This window comes from Dermacentor silvarum, chromosome 11 (assembly GCF_013339745.2).
Source record: "Dermacentor silvarum isolate Dsil-2018 chromosome 11, BIME_Dsil_1.4, whole genome shotgun sequence".
Classification (NCBI taxonomy): Eukaryota; Metazoa; Arthropoda; class Arachnida; order Ixodida; family Ixodidae; genus Dermacentor; species Dermacentor silvarum.
Window position 1 is genome coordinate 49,683,586 of NC_051164.1, and position 16,971 is coordinate 49,700,556.

At 46.3% G+C, this 16,971-nt stretch overlaps 1 protein-coding gene across 1 annotated transcript in view; it reads left to right on the forward strand.

The window, feature by feature from the left end:
* Nucleotides 1–6,821, forward strand: part of LOC119433209 (E3 ubiquitin-protein ligase RNF220-like) — a 65,128-nt gene extending 58,307 nt beyond the window's left edge. Inside the window, exons 11-14 of the mRNA XM_037700364.2 lie at nt 500–586; nt 2,108–2,156; nt 4,054–4,128; nt 5,452–6,821. Of these exons, the coding sequence (XP_037556292.1) occupies nt 500–586; nt 2,108–2,156; nt 4,054–4,128; nt 5,452–5,523 (283 nt within the window). The 3' untranslated portion in view covers nt 5,524–6,821. The remainder of the gene's footprint in view (nt 1–499; nt 587–2,107; nt 2,157–4,053; nt 4,129–5,451) is intronic.
* The last annotated feature ends 10,150 nt before the right edge of the window (nt 6,822–16,971 follow it).

A 16,971-nucleotide genomic window follows, 5' to 3' on the forward strand; every position in this document is an offset into this window, starting at 1 on the left:
AGAGAGTAAAACAGCGAAATGAGCTTCCACGATTCACAATCATTCCGGTAGACTCGCAGAACTGACTGTTCCAGTGGACGCGAAAAGGGCAGTAACCCGAGAATTTCGTTCTTGTAAAAAAAAAAAGAAAAAAAAGTTTCGTGTTTACCAGATGTTTGCCTTGACCATGGATGTCACCCCACTGAATCGGGAGCTTTACTAACAGACAGAAGCGACCCTGAGTGTTCCTGAAGAACGACGGACGCTCAATAGGCAAGAAGCAGCGGTCTTCAGAGTTGGATTTCTTCCGTCTAGTATACCGTACCTCATTTCCTCATTTTCCTAAATCTTTAGCGTTCTCTCCATTTGATCCGGTAGTCGTATAGATGGGCAGATAAACCTTTAGTTAGAAACTTTCACGCCGTCCCGGCCGTGATTCGTCCATTCGATTGAACCCGCCGGCTCACAGTTTTTTTTTTTTCTTTCTTCCTTTCTCTCTATTTTACTGGCCTCGTCGCAGGTCCCCTTCGTCGTCGGGCGCGGGAGCCGGTGTCGGAAGCAGTAGCGAAACGCCCTGCACTGAAGATGGTCAAGCGGCCGATGAGAGGTGATTGCTTGCCCCGCACCTTCTAGCTAGGCCTCCCACTCTCTATGCCTTCTCTGCGTCTTCGCACTGTCGCTCCCGTCCTCCCCGCGATAACTATAGGCACATTCGTAGGGACCGCGTTGCATCGCACCATTACGTAATCGACTTCAGAGAGTATACGAACTTAAAATCGACGGTTCCGGCTTCTAGTAGAATTCTCTTCTCTGCCTTCATAAACTATGCAGACTTTGAGCGTAGCCTCCGAGATCGCGCTGTCTCCTGATCTCAGAGGCCATTATCTGGCAGATCACGTTCTGGGAAGATCTGCAAGGCGGAGAGATTGTCATGAAAGGAAAACATTGTGTAGCGAGGGTCTCGACTCGAGCACTGCAATACGGTGCAAGATACGACTATAAGACCTGCAGTGTTCGGTAGTCAGAGGTCTGGTGACCGAACGCCGTTGGGTGTTATAATCTTATCTTGCACCACGTTTTTTCTTCATTTTGACAGCTTCTCTAACGTTAGCTGTGAGAATGGCAATGCAAGGCATAAAATCAGAGCTGTCCAAGAGGGTGGCAAAGGAATTCTATTGTCGGGGAACTACATGATCACTCAATACCAATGCAGACGCTTAGATGATATTATCTTTGTGCTAATTCAGTGCATAGATATTCGATATGTCGGAATAAGCCTTTATGGATGGCATTTCTAGATATAAGGGAGCTTAGAACAAAGTCTTGAAGGAAGGCTCACGAATGAAATCAAATGGGCGACGAAAGTGCACAAATACCTCAAGAGCACGTGGAAACAAAATGGATTAACAGGTCGAGAAACTTGGCAACCAAGCTGTTTTAATTGAAAGTTTAAAATGCACAATCCCGACTCATCAATAAGAAAGTGAGAAAGACAGAGAGGGTAATTTGTATGCAAAGGATGGAAACGAAAAAAAAAGCGTATAGAGATTTACAAATGTGGCAAGAAAGAAAGATCTGGATTCCGTGGAATAAACGAGCTCAAACGAAAACTCCGTTGCGCGGACGTTGGCATGCCATCGTCGTCAGCCTGGCGTCATGCTGCTCTTGTCGCTCCGTCGTTTTCTTTTCTTTTTGTTGTTGTTTTTTGTTTTTTAAACTGTCGCAATTCCGTTTTCGTCATGCCGTCTTAAGAGGTCATGTTCCCTTGTCGTATAGCGCCGCCATCGCCTCCTTTGCCCTCCTTCCATTGTCGTCACACCGTCGCTATCGCGTCGCCGTCTTCACGCTGTCACGCCGTCTACGAAAACGTGTTGACGTTAAATTGGGGCGCCATCACCAAACACCGTTATCGACGTCAGCAGTATATGCTTTCGAAGTATTGCTCATGCGTCCGTTTGATTTCGGCGGCCTACATTAAGGGGGAGAGTGTGGTTGGGGGGAAGGGGGGGGGGCACTTTGACAATCTTTTTATGGAAGCGACAGAAGCGCAGCTGCAATAGTGAAGAGAGTCTTTCTACGTTGCTAACTGCCTTGACCTATATTCTTTTCTCTCTCTCTCTCTCTGCAGAAGCGCAAGTGCGGACGAAACAGTCAGGTGGAAGTGCGTCATTTGCTCGGTAAGTGCACACATCATTTCGTGGTGTTGCATCGTGGTGTTTTCCTCATTTCCTTTTTTTTTACTTTTTTTAATGCGTGGCCCAGAGAGTTTGCTGCAAAAAATTACTAGAAAGAAATCTAGCGCCGCCGAACGCTGTTTAGCTACCAGAGGAACCATCGGTAGTCCACGAATTGGTCTTATCTGCATGGTAGTGACTTCAGACCTTGTTGAGGCGTTACTTTTTTTTCCCTAGCAATCACTCATTTCTCAAAATGGCACCGCAGCAAGCCCTTGCACACACGCACAGTAATTGCTAATTGGTGCATTTGTAGCGCAATATTTTGTTCAATGTGATCAACTTACAAAATACGAAAAGCTGCCCGCGAAGCCACGAGGACTGAAATTTTAGGCGAATGCATAAACTAACCATCACTCCCGTGCTGCAGCTTAACCGTTCACTTGTAGCCCTCCCGTAGCCACTAGCGTCCAATTTCCCAGCAGGTAATTTTCGTAGGGAACTATACAAGGCTCGTCAGATCACGTGACGCCGTCGCCTGCATGAATGATCTCTGTCCACTGCTTGCGTAACGCCTAAAACTTCGGTAGCGATCGATGAATTGTGTTCAACCTCCCAAAGCAATCTGTAGTCACCACGACAGGTAAAGGTAGTGTCGGTGGGGAGTTGGAGGGGGGATCAGGATTAATCCTGACTACGTTGGGTTCTTCCACGTGCATTCATTGCTCGGTACACGAGCTCTTTTGCATACTATCTTCGTAGGAATGCGGTTGCCGTGGACTGGTGAAGGCATTGTTCCAAGGTTTTATAACACTAAGAGGACCATCTTTCTGGCCTCAATGAGGCCCATGCAGATGCCACTAATCAAGAGCGGAGGCTCTTATCTCGATATGTACGTGTACGGCCCATATCACAGAGCACTTCGCCTGAAATGCGAACGATAGCTGTAACGCCTGCGTCGTGTGACTTGACAGCCGCTTCTTAAAGGGGTACCTTTAAGAAGCAGCTCTTAACGGGGTACCTAAAGCACCTTCGATAATTTACTCTAATAAATTGTATACTTTGACCTCCCCTTCCCCTTTGAACTGCGGAAGAGGGGGCGGGGGGGGGGGGGCACAAGTCCCTCCTTCTACGGTAAGCACGCCGCGCTCCAGCTCAGAGCTATCGGAACTGCTCTCACCTTCGAGCTACGAGCGTGAACATGATCTGACAGAGTTCCAGCCCCGTAGCTCCTATACGACTGATCCAGGAACAGCTGAACTTTTAGCTCATTCATGCTTTACTCTGGCCCTAGTGGCCAGAGAATTCCGCACAGTTACAAACCGAGTCGCAGCGCGGAAGGGATCGACCAGTCGAATGTACCATGTGTGTATCGTGTGCGTGTGAGCGCGTAGCGGTTCTTTTTTTCATCTGTAAGAGCACATGAAGTTGGGATGTAGTTGAGATGTAGTTGAGATGTAGTTGAAATGTAGTTGAAATGTAGTTGAAATGTAGTTGATATGTAGTTGATATGTCATTGAGGTGAAACAGAATAAAAGAAGTTGAGCAGGCCATGTTATGCATAGGGCAGATAGCCGATCGTCAAAAGAAGATACAGAACGGGTTCCAAAGCAAGGGACACACAGTCGAGAACGTTATAGGTTGAGCTCGTGTAAGGAGATTAGCGATTCTGCAGGCGTAAGATATGGAATCGACTGACGCAAAAAAAAAGAAACGATGACAACTGGAGATCGGATTAGCGTTTCAAACAATTAAAGCTTATGTCTCTCTCTCTCTCAACTGGAGATCGATGGGAGACGCCTTCGCTCAGCAGTGTACATAAGTCAGGCTGATAGTGATGTGAGATCTATAATCACGTGTGTCTCATCTTTCCTTCTTTTTCTTTTTGTCTTATCCGCAGGGTCCGTACACAACTCCGTTGGTCTCCGTATGTTGTTGGCACGTCCACTGCGAACGCTGCTGGCTTCAGACTCTGGTAAGCACCTTCCGCATATGGCTTTGTTTCATCTATAAAACGAGCACACCTTAAGACGAAGCTTCAGCTCTGGGGCTCCTGTCTAAATACATGAGAAAGGATGAATCGTTTTTCTCGGCAATCACAGCACCTAATTTTATTAGGCTTCTTGCATCTAAAAGAAGTTAAATATAGAGAATATTGCAAGCGGAATTCTGATTTAGGTCGTCAATAGTTTCGTGACAATTGTTGAGAATTGTAATATTTCAATAAACGAAACTATCACGTTTGCAACTTGTGCAACTCGGCAATGAGGACTGACATCACGATTCTGTAAACTGTACCTAATAATACTCCTAAAGAGGACAAAATTGATCTTTATAAGCACGTCTGAAGTTTACCATTTGTATGTGAGTAGGACTTTTGCAAAACCCTCGTAAACTTCGTAAAAAATTCACGATAGCTGCAAATAGATAAGTCAAATTGGTTCGCTTTAGCTGCTCTAACGCATTTCACTTACATAACTGCGATACCTGTTTTTGGCGCAGATTTACAGATTTGTAAACATTGTGCTTTTATTTTTTTAAACGTACCAATTCTCGGTAGCTTTTCTAATAGATCCCATGCTCTAAGTGAAGTTTCCGCTTGCTACAGTCACCAGATTTCAACTTTTTCTCTCAATTAAAGCAAATTTCATTGAAACAGGTCAAATGGTTTCATGCAAAGAAAAAGATGCAAAACACCAAGGAAAAAACAGGCGAAAGGGGCGTTGTTTGAAGCATTTACCAACTAGCCCAACAAGTTTTAGTAAGGCCAAGGGATTCTTTCATAAAAGCGGTTCTTGCGTTTTATATGTATTTGAATAGGCGGCATCGGAGCTGATCCCGAGCCTAAAGTTTCCTAGCTGTTAACATTTGCCGCACCTCACCTCCCTACATAGACCAGGCAGCAGATCGATGACGTCACGGACGGTGCGTGCGTGGGCGCACGTGTGTGTGCGCGCGTGTGTGTGTGTGTGTGTGTGTGTGCGTGCGTGCATGCGTGCGTGCGTGTGCGTGTGTGTGTGTGTGTTATAGAGTGGTAATTTACTAATGAAGCTCAACTCCATTTTCTCTTTGGTGTGGCTGTAATGAATCGGTAGAAAAGTGAGTGATGCGGAGTTTGTTATCTTGGATTCTCCCATATCCTACCTTATATTATTATTGTGCTATCTAAACTGTTTCTTAAAGAGCCGAATTGGTGTCAGCACTCTGTGCCACCGTCACAGTGGCGGTACACTCGAAGTCATTCGTCACTTCTTCTAACATTCTCGCCTTGTGCCTTTTTGCTTTGCCACGCATGCAGGGTGCGAAGAGGCTCTGCCCGCAGTGCGACGCGGTCACGTGCCCGTCCGACCTGCGCAAGATCCACCTCTAGGGGGCGCCACGTACCACGCTCCGCTTCCCTCTCGTCTCCGACGGGCCGGGCATCGACGCGTCCACGTGAAGCGCCATCCTTCGTACGTCACCGGCGCGGAGACGGCCGCCGGCCAATGAGCGAGCTTGGCGTCTCTCAACGACGAAGTGCAATGGTTCTTGCCGCGACGCAGCCGTGGGTCTCACTGCGGGCTGTTCGCGGCATCAGAGCGAGATTTAGTCACAATGGAGAGATGTCGGGTGTTCTGCGCACCGAGAAGTGGCGATTCAAGACGCGTGGTTGGCTTCTCGACTTCACTGCGGATCTGCGCATCAGTTGTCCAGGAGGTAGAGACAGCTTGCCTGGGCTCAAAGATAGCTCACGATTGTTACCGTCTGTCCAGAAAAAGAATATGACTGCCCAGATAACACGTAATCCTGTTTGCACGGAATTGTTGCGATTGCGGGAGCAGCGATCTTCCCGATACACCGCGGATGCAGATTCTGCGATGAAATCTTCTTCCTCGTTTTGAATCCTTTATTGCCGACAAAGCTTCCAGGCAGTCAAAGATACTTGCTACTGCGTGGCGTAGTAGCTTAAAGGTCGGATTCCGTATTTACGAAAATTTGAAGCTTGTATGTTGCGTTGTGCGGTCTCGGGACTTGCTAACGCGAAGAAACCGTAAAGTGCATTACAAGAATCTCGCGGATACCCAAGGAATCCTCTTAAGAAACGATGCGAATAATTTAAAGCTCGCTGTAGGAACAGCAGGAGCTTTCGTTTATTCTATACTACCTTTGCCTTCTGATTATCTTTTGTACGAAGCAAGGGGAATTCGTACATATTCAGAATTAATTCGTTAATGAAAACTGTCCAGCAAGTCCGAGAAAGGACACGACCCGTCAGGACCATCGCCAACTTACCTGTGCGCAGAAGAACCCGACGAACATTTTAGCGTTGGACAAGGAGCTGCTAGATGGCGGGCGTTGCGAAAAGAAGGGGGTTTGTCACGTGACCCCCCCGTTTGCAGACTCCTTTGTACTTCTCCTTTACTGAGGACACTCCACTTCCCTCACCTCACTTCCGGTGTCAGTGCGCGCGCGCTCTTGTTGTACATAGTGCGGATGTGCTCCGCGACTCTACCCCCTTCCCCTCCCCCCTTGTTTCTGTTTCCCCTCGCCCCCACCACCATTCCCGAGGAAAATACTTCACCCGCTAGTTCTACCTGTACTGTTTTCCAAGCCTTCCCTCCAGCGGTCACTGTTTGTCACACGTTGAGTTATTTAAAAGTGCGCCAGCGAAACGTTGGCAAAGGCGCCGAATAAACAGATGGTTCCTTTTTTGAAGACTGTGTTTCCAAAATCTCTCACTCTCTCTTTCTCTCTCTTTGCCTAGTGTGTCTACTCCGTGATCTATTCAAAACGTAGAACCTATGGCAGAGAGCTGAGCAATAGTAGGAATTCCAATAACTGATGCGTTTCCCGCGCTTCGCAAGGAACGAAAAAATTCAGAGTCCTCCCTGTCCTGTTCTCTTTTACTCTCTGAATTTTTCTGTCGCTTCCAAGGCGCTCAAAATGCATGAGGTATTTCATAATAGTCAACCCGTCAAGCATAAAGCTTTCTACAAAATCTACTAGGGAGAACTCTCGCCCTAGTGTCAATCTATAGAAGCTGCATGCACGATGCTCAAGCGAGCATGCGAATGATGGTTAGCACATGGATTTGCCTAAACTTCGTCATTGTGGCTTCAACCTGCTTGGTGACTTCGAAAATTGATCAGTTTCATCGAAGTGTTCCGTTATAAATGCAACACTATTGATTATGCGTGTGCACCGAGTCTTATTGCCTTCCGCGTTTCGGAAAATAAAGTTGATTCAAAATAATGAGTTGCTTTAAAGCGTAGTAAATGAAACCATGGTACAAAGACTAAACGAATCTACATGCTAGCCATCGTATTAATGAACAATCTGCAGGTTGGTTGCTCATTTCAGCATTTATACCGGGTGTATGAAAAAAAAATACGAGGTTTTACGTGCCGAAGCCACGTTTTTGGTTATGAGGCACGCCTAGTGGGGGCCGGAACCAGAAAGGAAAATTTTGCATAAAGAACATATGTGAAAAAAAAACTCTGAGGGAAGTAAGTCCAGTGGGCAAAATGGTTAAGATATTATTACTCAAGTGCTATAATTTGTGAATAGTGATTATGGTAGAGATGCTCCCAGGTAGATTACGAGCGCCCAAGCTTGTAGCTAACCCCCAGCGGCCATCCAGAGCAGGCCGCAAATCGACTGCGTCGGCACCGGAACCCCAGCGAGAACCGGCCCCTACAACATCTCCCTTAAGTTTTACTGATGCGTGAGAGTCGATAACATGGAACAAGATTGCACAGGGTGTTTCACTTTACTTGAGCCGAACGTAAAAAATATGCAAATTCTACGTAGCTGGACAGAACCAAGGTAATGTTGTTTGCCGTCTCTTGGAGATTGATTTTTACAGCGAAGCTGTTAAGGGCTCACTCTTCGATGGTCGCGTCCGGCAATAGAAAAAAACTCTCATTGGCCGTATGCTGTATGTGCGAGTGTAAGCGCGCGAGGGCGAGGAACGCGCGCTTTCACGGGGAGCGAGCGCACGGCGGAGAGCAACCGCGACTTCCCAGTGGAAGGGAAGTGGTGGGCGAGGAGGCCATCGAGGCACTGCGCGTGCGCGCGGCCGCTCTCCCACTGCGGCGCCTGCGCGCAGCCCTGCCGGCCTTTGTCACCTCTGCCGCCGACTCTCTCTGGGCTCTCGCCCGCCTCTCCCCTGACAGTGTCGACAACGGCGTTTAGCCCTTCCGTCACGTAGCCAGCGTTTTGGCAGCGGTTGTGCGCGGTTACACAAACAACGCGCACAACTGTTGTCGATGGCGACGGCGTTTTGCCCGCGTTAGCACCGAACGCGCGCGACGTTGGTGACGCGTAATGAAGAACGTGCCAACCTTTGCCGTACACCCTATGACGGTGTACCGTAGCGACCATAAGGCCATGGTCCCTGTGGTCACTATATTAATGAAAACCACTGGATCATATATATTTCTCATTCTTCAATAGTTGAAATCACCAATTACACCATCACATCTTAATAGTCATAATTGGAAATACACAATTCCCACCATAGTAAAACTTCGCTGGTCTTCCATCTCCACCCCAGTGGAAGGGCTGACAGTTTTTTGCATTCCGCCAAATCACATCCCTAGTCTGAATAATTAAAATTCTCAATTATTATAATTATATGAAAAGTGTCGATGAGAAAATCATAGAGGAAGATGAAAAATTCTCGATACAGCTTTCTCTTGCTTAATAAGTGCTACATAAAAGTTTTTTTTTTTTTTCGAGCGTGAAAGAAGCCCGCGAATGCACGCAAAATTGCCGTGCGACTGGCCGCTCGAGGTACTTTGCGTGTATTCGCGGGCTTCTTTCACGCTCGGAAAAGCACTTTTATTTAGCGCGTATTGAGCAACAGAGAAGCTGTATCGGGAATTTTTCATGCTGCTCTACGATTTTCTCATCGACACTTTTCATCTAATTATAGTAATTGAGAAGTTGATTAAATAATTCAGACTAGTTATGTGACTAGGCGGAATGCAAAAAATAACCTCCAAGCGACGGCCAACAACATTACCTTGGTTCTGTCCATCTACGTAGCATTTGCATATTTTTTTTACGTTTGGCCCATGTTAAGTGAAACACTCTGTATAAGTTAGTTCCAGGGAAAGTGGCAAGAGTGACGGGCCTGCGGACTTCATGAAGTCGAGACGGGTGGTTTACTGAAGGTGAGTATAGGTAGCGGCCGATCAGGGCCCCAGGTCCCGTGGTTGATCAGGCGTTGGCGACCCGACCAGCCACTCTCGTTCCTTGCTGGAGGGAGACTGCCTTTTCGGTCCTCCCTACGCAGACTGCCCCCGCTCGCATCACGTGACTAATTATCCTTCACCCAGATCGTATAGGTGAAGTTCCATGACGGCCCCTGCAGAGGCACGCGACAGAAGTTACGTTCTTGCGGCCATTAAATTGCCCTTCTCGCCGTGTAGGGCATGGCACAACGTCTCCCTATTTTTTTTTATTTATCTTAGGGGTTCTGACGTCAGAACGTCGATGATTTAGACATCCAATAGAACCCGGATATATCGAACTCGATGGGGATCGCGAAATAGTTCGATTTATGACTAATTCGATATGTATCAAATAAAAAAACTTTATACAAAAATTGCCAAGGGAATTTTACAGCTGTTTGGTATACACGATAGTTCATTATAACCGGGTTCGATATATCCGGGTTTGACTGTATATTTTTTACAGGTTACATTTTTTTTTTCACAAGTGCGGCTGATGAGACTTCGCACGCGGCCGCGTCTAGCGCGAAATGAAAGTAATTTAACAGGCAGCAATTTCAAAACATCAAACCTTTTCCAAAATGAATCAGCATTTGGTCTCTCGGGTGAATTATGATAGGACAAACAGTTAAATGGCCAAGATATAAGTGCTGGAGACAAAACGCTTGTCTTTAAGTCTTTAAGATTTGACAGTTTGCTCTTTATGACAAGGCATCTGGCATTCCCGGATGCCAAACAGGAATTGTTTACAGGGCTTCGAGTTTTGCAAGCGTACTGAAATGTCGGAGGTGAATTTGCTTACATAACCCAAAAGAGTGAGACGTTTACGATACAGTATTTTTTTGTGTGTGTGTGTGCGATAAACTGTTGACATGGTCAAAGGGACTGCAGGACAGTTATTCAACTAATGAAGCTCAATGGGTAACTATAAGGGTCTACTTCGATAACTGAAATAACTTCAGGTACCAGCAGTATAAAACATTAAGCAGCTTGATTTATAACGTATGAAGTCAATGGCCAGGTCATGACCATAAGTATGCATCATGTGAAGGCCTCTTACTAACGCCGCTTTCGCGCTCTCTACGAATGAGGCTTTAATCTGTGACCACGTGAGAACAATGGCTTGCTTGCATTACATATCTTGAACGACGCTTACTGCGTTTTTCTTTTATTGAATCCTTCTTGTCACTTAGCTAAAACTGACAAAGTTTTCCATACTCTCACTGAGAGTATGGAAATTACCTTGCGCTGACAAGGTGGGGTGTCAAGTATCTTTAGTTAGTGACAAACAAACAAGCTCCACCCACAAAAACGCAGTAAACCTGCCTTTCACCTCTGATAGAGACCCTAGCCATATGGAATTCGATCTCACCTTATTGACTTTGCTCTGGTAGAGTAAATGCTAGACTAATTGGAAAATAAAAGCTAGTTGTTCCGAGCTAAAATGTTTCCTTCGGCTGAGCAGTGATACCTGAATCACCCATAAACTTGGCCCAGGCGTTCACATTTCAAACTAATACCAGTGACACGAAGACGGATCGGTAGGGAAAAATCAGTTGCTTCAAACATGCGGAACCGCTTGACGTCAGCCAAATAAGCGAACCTCATTGGCTGGCGAGCGCTGTTTCTGGTTTTGTTTGCTCATTTGTTTTGTTTATATCAAGTAAGATGTACCGCGTGTGCGATACGTTATGTTACACGAAATGTTCATGCCACAGTTGTGCGCCTGCCTACGGGTGCATACATTTTCTTGTGGTCTAAGCAAACTGTGTTTGAGCTGGAAAGCGTACATAACAAACCTTGTAATTCTTGAGTGGTCACCGACTATAATTCAGTCTTGCTTTAGGGTGGTGAGCGGCTTTGTTACGGTATCTACCACCGCTAGATAAATTGGCGGGTGAAACTTATCGCGAAACTTAGTGATGTGGGAAACAAAATGGTGACATATTACCCAAACAGGCCACATTAGATGCGAGCGTAGGTGACGTGACAGCAACCACATTTCTTCATTGAACATTGCCCTTATATCCACCAAAGAGATACAAGTTATTATGTGAGCTCTGTGGACGTTTACATTATAATTCAACAGACTATAGTAAGCACATCCTCTAAAAGTGAACAAAAAACATCACTTATTTTTCGAGCAAGTGGTGAGCAACGGCAGGACTCATCAAATTCACTTCCCATTCCTCACGAGATGCTTCCAAGCGCGCATCACCAAGCTCCAGAGTTTGTTGCTTTCAGTGTTTTGTACGACGTATGGAAAGAAATAAATTTGATGTATACAGATAAATGAAAAAGGCAACATATACAGGGTGTCCCAACTATCATGCTGCAGGAGAAATAGTTCTGAATGAAATAGCAGACAGCTTGGCAAGAGCGGTCCTTAGTGGTCCCGTTCTCTCGGCGTCAGCCTTTCCAACTGCAGCTAGGTTCAAAACATACCCAGTCATTCAAACGTCTTGGAACCCCACATTAACACATTCATTTGAGCATCGACGCATCCTATTCTCTTGGAGTGGAAATTTCCGCCGTTCTCGATGAATTGAAGTACCTGCCTTAAACTACAGGTTTCATATAGCTGGTCTGGTACCGTATCTCCTAGCGCCCACTGTGTGGTGATGATGAGACGATAGACGGCTTCTTATTATGGCGATGTTTCTTATTTTTAAGGAGAACTATTTTAGAAGAACCGTTTCACGGTAATGGATTTTTACCTTTCAGCCTTTGGGAGCCTCCTCTGTTGAACATTGTCAAAGCTATGCCTGCGGAGCCGTTCAGAAATTTCTATTTGATTCAGGACGATTTCCTTGTTAAGTTCTCCCACTCCAATGACATGAGGAAAAGAGCCATCCAGAAAGTCAAGAAGCTTCAAAGTTAATGCCGCTTTAAAACGCACGTATTTCAAATGGTTTTCCTTGAATGGCGCAGCATCCCACATTATAATGTAGTTTGTAGTTTTGAACAAGTTCATTCTTTCTTTCCAAATACAAAAGAAAGTGGAGCAAGAGCTAAAGGCATATAGCTTGACAAGGGATCTTGCTCCACTCCGCATTTGAAGCAGTGAAGGCGCACATACGCGCAATTAAATGTGATGTGCTTCCGTTGTAAATGTAGACGCAAATTAAACAATTATCTACAAACTAATAACGTAAATCAAAAAACAGTAGTTATATGCGGGGAATTTACAAATATAAAGCAATATTCACGTACACAGTGTAAATGCACTCTAATACAAAAAAATACTCAGAACAATAATTCGCGCACAAGATAACTCATGCGCTGCAGTGAACTGTGCAAAGGCTGATCGGATGCCAGACTCAGACTCCACTCCCGGAGCTATATAAGCCACTTGAAACATGGTCCGCGGACGGATTCATGGGATACGCCAACGCTATAGAGGGCTTACTGCAACAGCGGAAGCAGGAACTTGCTGCCTCTGACGTCAGAAGAAGAAGAGGAATGTTTATAGCATAAAAAGGCATGCGCAATGACTGCGACAGCATCTGGATCCATAGCCGACATGTCTGGTTCAGGATCCATTACAGAAATATGTGTAAGCACAACGTCAGTGAGTACAATATTAAGACAACGACCGGGCCAGCAAGTCACCGCCTATATGACACAATTCAGCAGGCCTGGACCCCAGCTGTCTTTCACAGGCAAGTCAATGAACCACGCTCGGCGATCTTGAAAACTGAAGACGGTCGTGAAGTTCGGCGCACACGAGAGCATGCACGTACGCGTGTTAGATCCGCTGCCCGAACCCCCGCTCTGTCGCCTTACTTATATCATCATCATCATCATCCTATATTTTATGTCCACTGCAGGACGAAGGCCTCTCCCTGCGATCTCCAATTACCCCTGTCTTGCGCTAGCGTATTCCAACTAGCGCCTGCAAATTTCCTAACTTCATCATCCCATCTGGTTTTCTGCCGACCTCGACTGCGCTTCCCTTCTCTTGGTATCCATTCTGTAACCCTAATGGTTCCACCGGTTATCCATCCTACGCATTACATGACCTGCCCAGCTCCATTTCTTCCGCTTAATGTATGCTCCCTCATGACTTTATATATATATATATATATATATATATATATATATATATATAAGGGTGCTACTTCATGCTCGTGATTCCGTATTCATTGGGCCTGAGGCGAGCCATGTACTGAGCCCGCTCATCAACTATACCGGGTGTTTCACGCGAACACTTTCAAAAAGCTTTGAAAACTGCCTGTGGTAGACAATACAATTCTAGTCCATGAGGTACTACATTTGATCTTAGCCAAAAGGCCGAGAAGCATAGGGACCGGTCCCTGAAGGTGTCTATATATAGCCGTATATATACCTGGTATATACTTACCTGGTGTCGGGCTTCCGATGATCTAGTCCATGAGCTGGTCTACTTGAAGAGGCGGACGTTACTTGCACAAAAAATTGAAATGCACAATCGACTAAGTAACAAATATTCACTAACGAAGTTTTTAACTAATTACCTTATGGCCCATATTGTAATTTACAAATTGCAGACCTCGGCCTAATAAGGTCGCCGGCTGCAGTCGCACATTCCGTTAGACGAAGTGCGCACGGAAAGAATAGCGATTTACTTCCCCCAAGTCGCTCGATTTCATTTCAGACGAAGGTTTTCTCTTGTTGGGTGTGCTTAACCTTTTCTACTGGGTGCGCGGTACGATGCGCGATGTTTACAACGAAGTGACCTTTATAGTGAACAATTTTGGAGGTACCATGCACTTCGTTATAGAGGCGTCCGACTGCAGCGTGTATGCATGCCATATTTCAGCAGTAATTTGTGTTCAAATACCAATTCCGTGTTAGCTCTAACAATAGACGGTAGTGTGCACCCCTCAGTAGGAGAGAAAGTGACAGGCTAAAGAAAGAAGGAAGGCAGGGCCAGTCGACCCGAACAAAACGGAAAAGAAAAAAAAAAGGAAAAGACCATGGTTACGACTGGAAGAAAGAAAGAAAGAAAGAAAGAAAGAAAGAAAGAAAGAAAGAAAGAAAGAAAGAAAGAAAGAAAGAAAGAAAGAAAGAAAGAAAGAAAGAAAATACCTTGGCATGCAGGGTGCGCCGCAATAGTGACACCTACAGATCGGTTTTCAGTGTGCACTTTCCGATCCCAGGTTTCGCGCAGAGGTCGTAGAGGAATTCGAGTACTTTGCTAAGCTTTGTGGGACTACGTGATTGCCCGGCATATGTGCAGGAAAGAAGGACACTGCACAGTTTCTCATTCAGCGTCGGCAAATGAACCACTTGTCGGAGGGCGCCGTTCTCGGTCCATGGCCTGATACTACACAACTGCGGGTCCGACGACGAAAGCGAAAGTTGCCGCAAGCCACGGGACTAGCTGGCCGAGCGCCTTAAGTGGGGCCGCTGTCTGACGCACTTACCATCATTCCCCTCACTGTCATCATTCATCCATATGCATTTCACTGCCCTTTCATTTCCCCCAGTACCACAGCAGCAATCGAAAGTGCGGCAGCTCAGGCTGACCTTTCTCGGCTTTTCCTGTAAATAAAATTTCTCCACCTATCTCCTGCAACTGCAAAAGTGGCTTTCCCTGCGCACAGACAACCGTCTATCACGAGGAATGGCCATTACACGGTCAAATGTCGCTCTAGTTTCGTTCCGCGCCCCCATCTGAGCGCGCTACAGACGCCAGGGGTTTGGAAACGCCGAACTGCGCAGTGAGAATAATCCTCCCGTGTGTGATACGCCGCTAACGTGTACGGAATGATCGTCCCCGATGCGTTCAGCACACCTCGCGTTCTTCTCGGCACCGCTCGGCGCTCCCCGTACTGCAGTTCTCCATCGCCTCCCTCCGACCCGTTTGCCAACATCTGTTTACGACCGCCAGGGGACATCTTCCGCGTAGCGGCGTCTCGAGCCCAACCCTGGGTACACACAGCCAAGCTGACTCTCTCCTCCGCCAAGTGCTTTTCCATCGCTCACACACCCCTCCGTTCCTCCATGCCGTGCCACATTGCGTATCGCTTACTTTGATTCATGGCGGCCATGCAATGTACGCAGCCGCGAAGATCGCCGCGATGACATAAAAAAAATAAAAAATAAGCTTACATCATCGGCCGAACGCTGCGCCGAAGCAAAGGTTGAGCAAGTCCTGTGCGAAGCGGGTTGCGAGATATTGGCCTAACTGAACGCTTCGTTTGGTCCGGAGAGGACACCTCCCTTTAAAACGATTCGATTCCATTCCTTTGAAGCAATGCTGTCGTGGGGGTGTTCCACAGCGGTAAACGTGCGGCAGCGTGTAAGCCGGTGAAAGCCGGCGGTGTGAGGCGGTGGCAGTTGGGTTGAAATGTCAATCAAAGAAAAGCTAGTAGCGCATCTAGCATCGCAGTCCCTACAGGCGGCCGTATATGATAATGCCGGCGGAACAGGCATCCGGTGCAGAATACATACAGGCATTCCGTTTTAATGTGGGATTCGACGTGCCAAAACCACGATATGATTATGAGGCACACCGTAGTGGGGGACTCCGGGTTACTTTTGACCACCCGGATGTTCTTTAACGTTCTTTAACGAGGGTTTTCCATTTCGCCCCCATCGAAAAGGATTCGATCCCGCAACCTCAGGCTTAGCAGCGCAACACCATGCAAAGCCACTACGCCGAATACAGGCTTCGGTTTAGCACATACTATAGAAGTGCTACACTCGGAGGTAGCGAAGCGGTAGGAAAGACTGGGGTATACCATCGATACGGATACGGATACGAAGATCAGCCAGTAGCAGTCTACTGGCTGATGTCTGCTGTTGGAACGTTCGGTATCTCGGCGGACATACCATCGATGGACTATAAATATTTTTGATCCTGACCAAAACACTGTGGCGACGCAGCAGGGATGTTACGTAAGACAAAGTGCCGTAAATGAGTATGTCATAAGAAGGGAGTACCCTCTGGACGTTTCTAACTGAATGTTACTGAAATTTGGGCAATCTTATTCAAGATTATAATTTTTTTAATGCGCTGCCCATTGAGTTACGCTGGTGTGTTGCGGTGAAGTTCGACAGGCTGCCGAAGGGACAATGTCCAAGATTACTGAGCGTGTTACGACCTATTTTGCAATTTACAAATTGTAGCTGGTCACCTCGCAAGGCATATCCACTTGGAACACATTCATGGCATTTCACCACTTTCGAGACACGCGTTCCCAAAATGTGCGACGAAATACATTGGGGTTCCATGCATTTTCGTGCTTCATTGCATAAAAAGGCGCCTTGCTAAAAAAAAAAAAAAAAGATAGCGATGCAACATTGCATTTTACGGCAAGTTTGACGGCGCTTACCTCAAAGCTGGTGCTGCAGATTCAAAATTAATTTCAAATGAATGTACCATGAGAACTCCCTGACATGCCTTTCGTAAATTGATAATATGTGCCGTAAGGTAACTATAGGTAAAAGTTGATTTGTAAAAACTTTATTACTTCTTCAATTATGCTTTTTGATTTCTCGTGCACGTGATTTCCGCCTCTCTGAGTATAATCCAGCTCAAAAGAATAGAGTCGTGCCATATGCGGCAGGCGATTTTTAAACATTCGCTTAATTCTAACTTAAAATACCTCGTA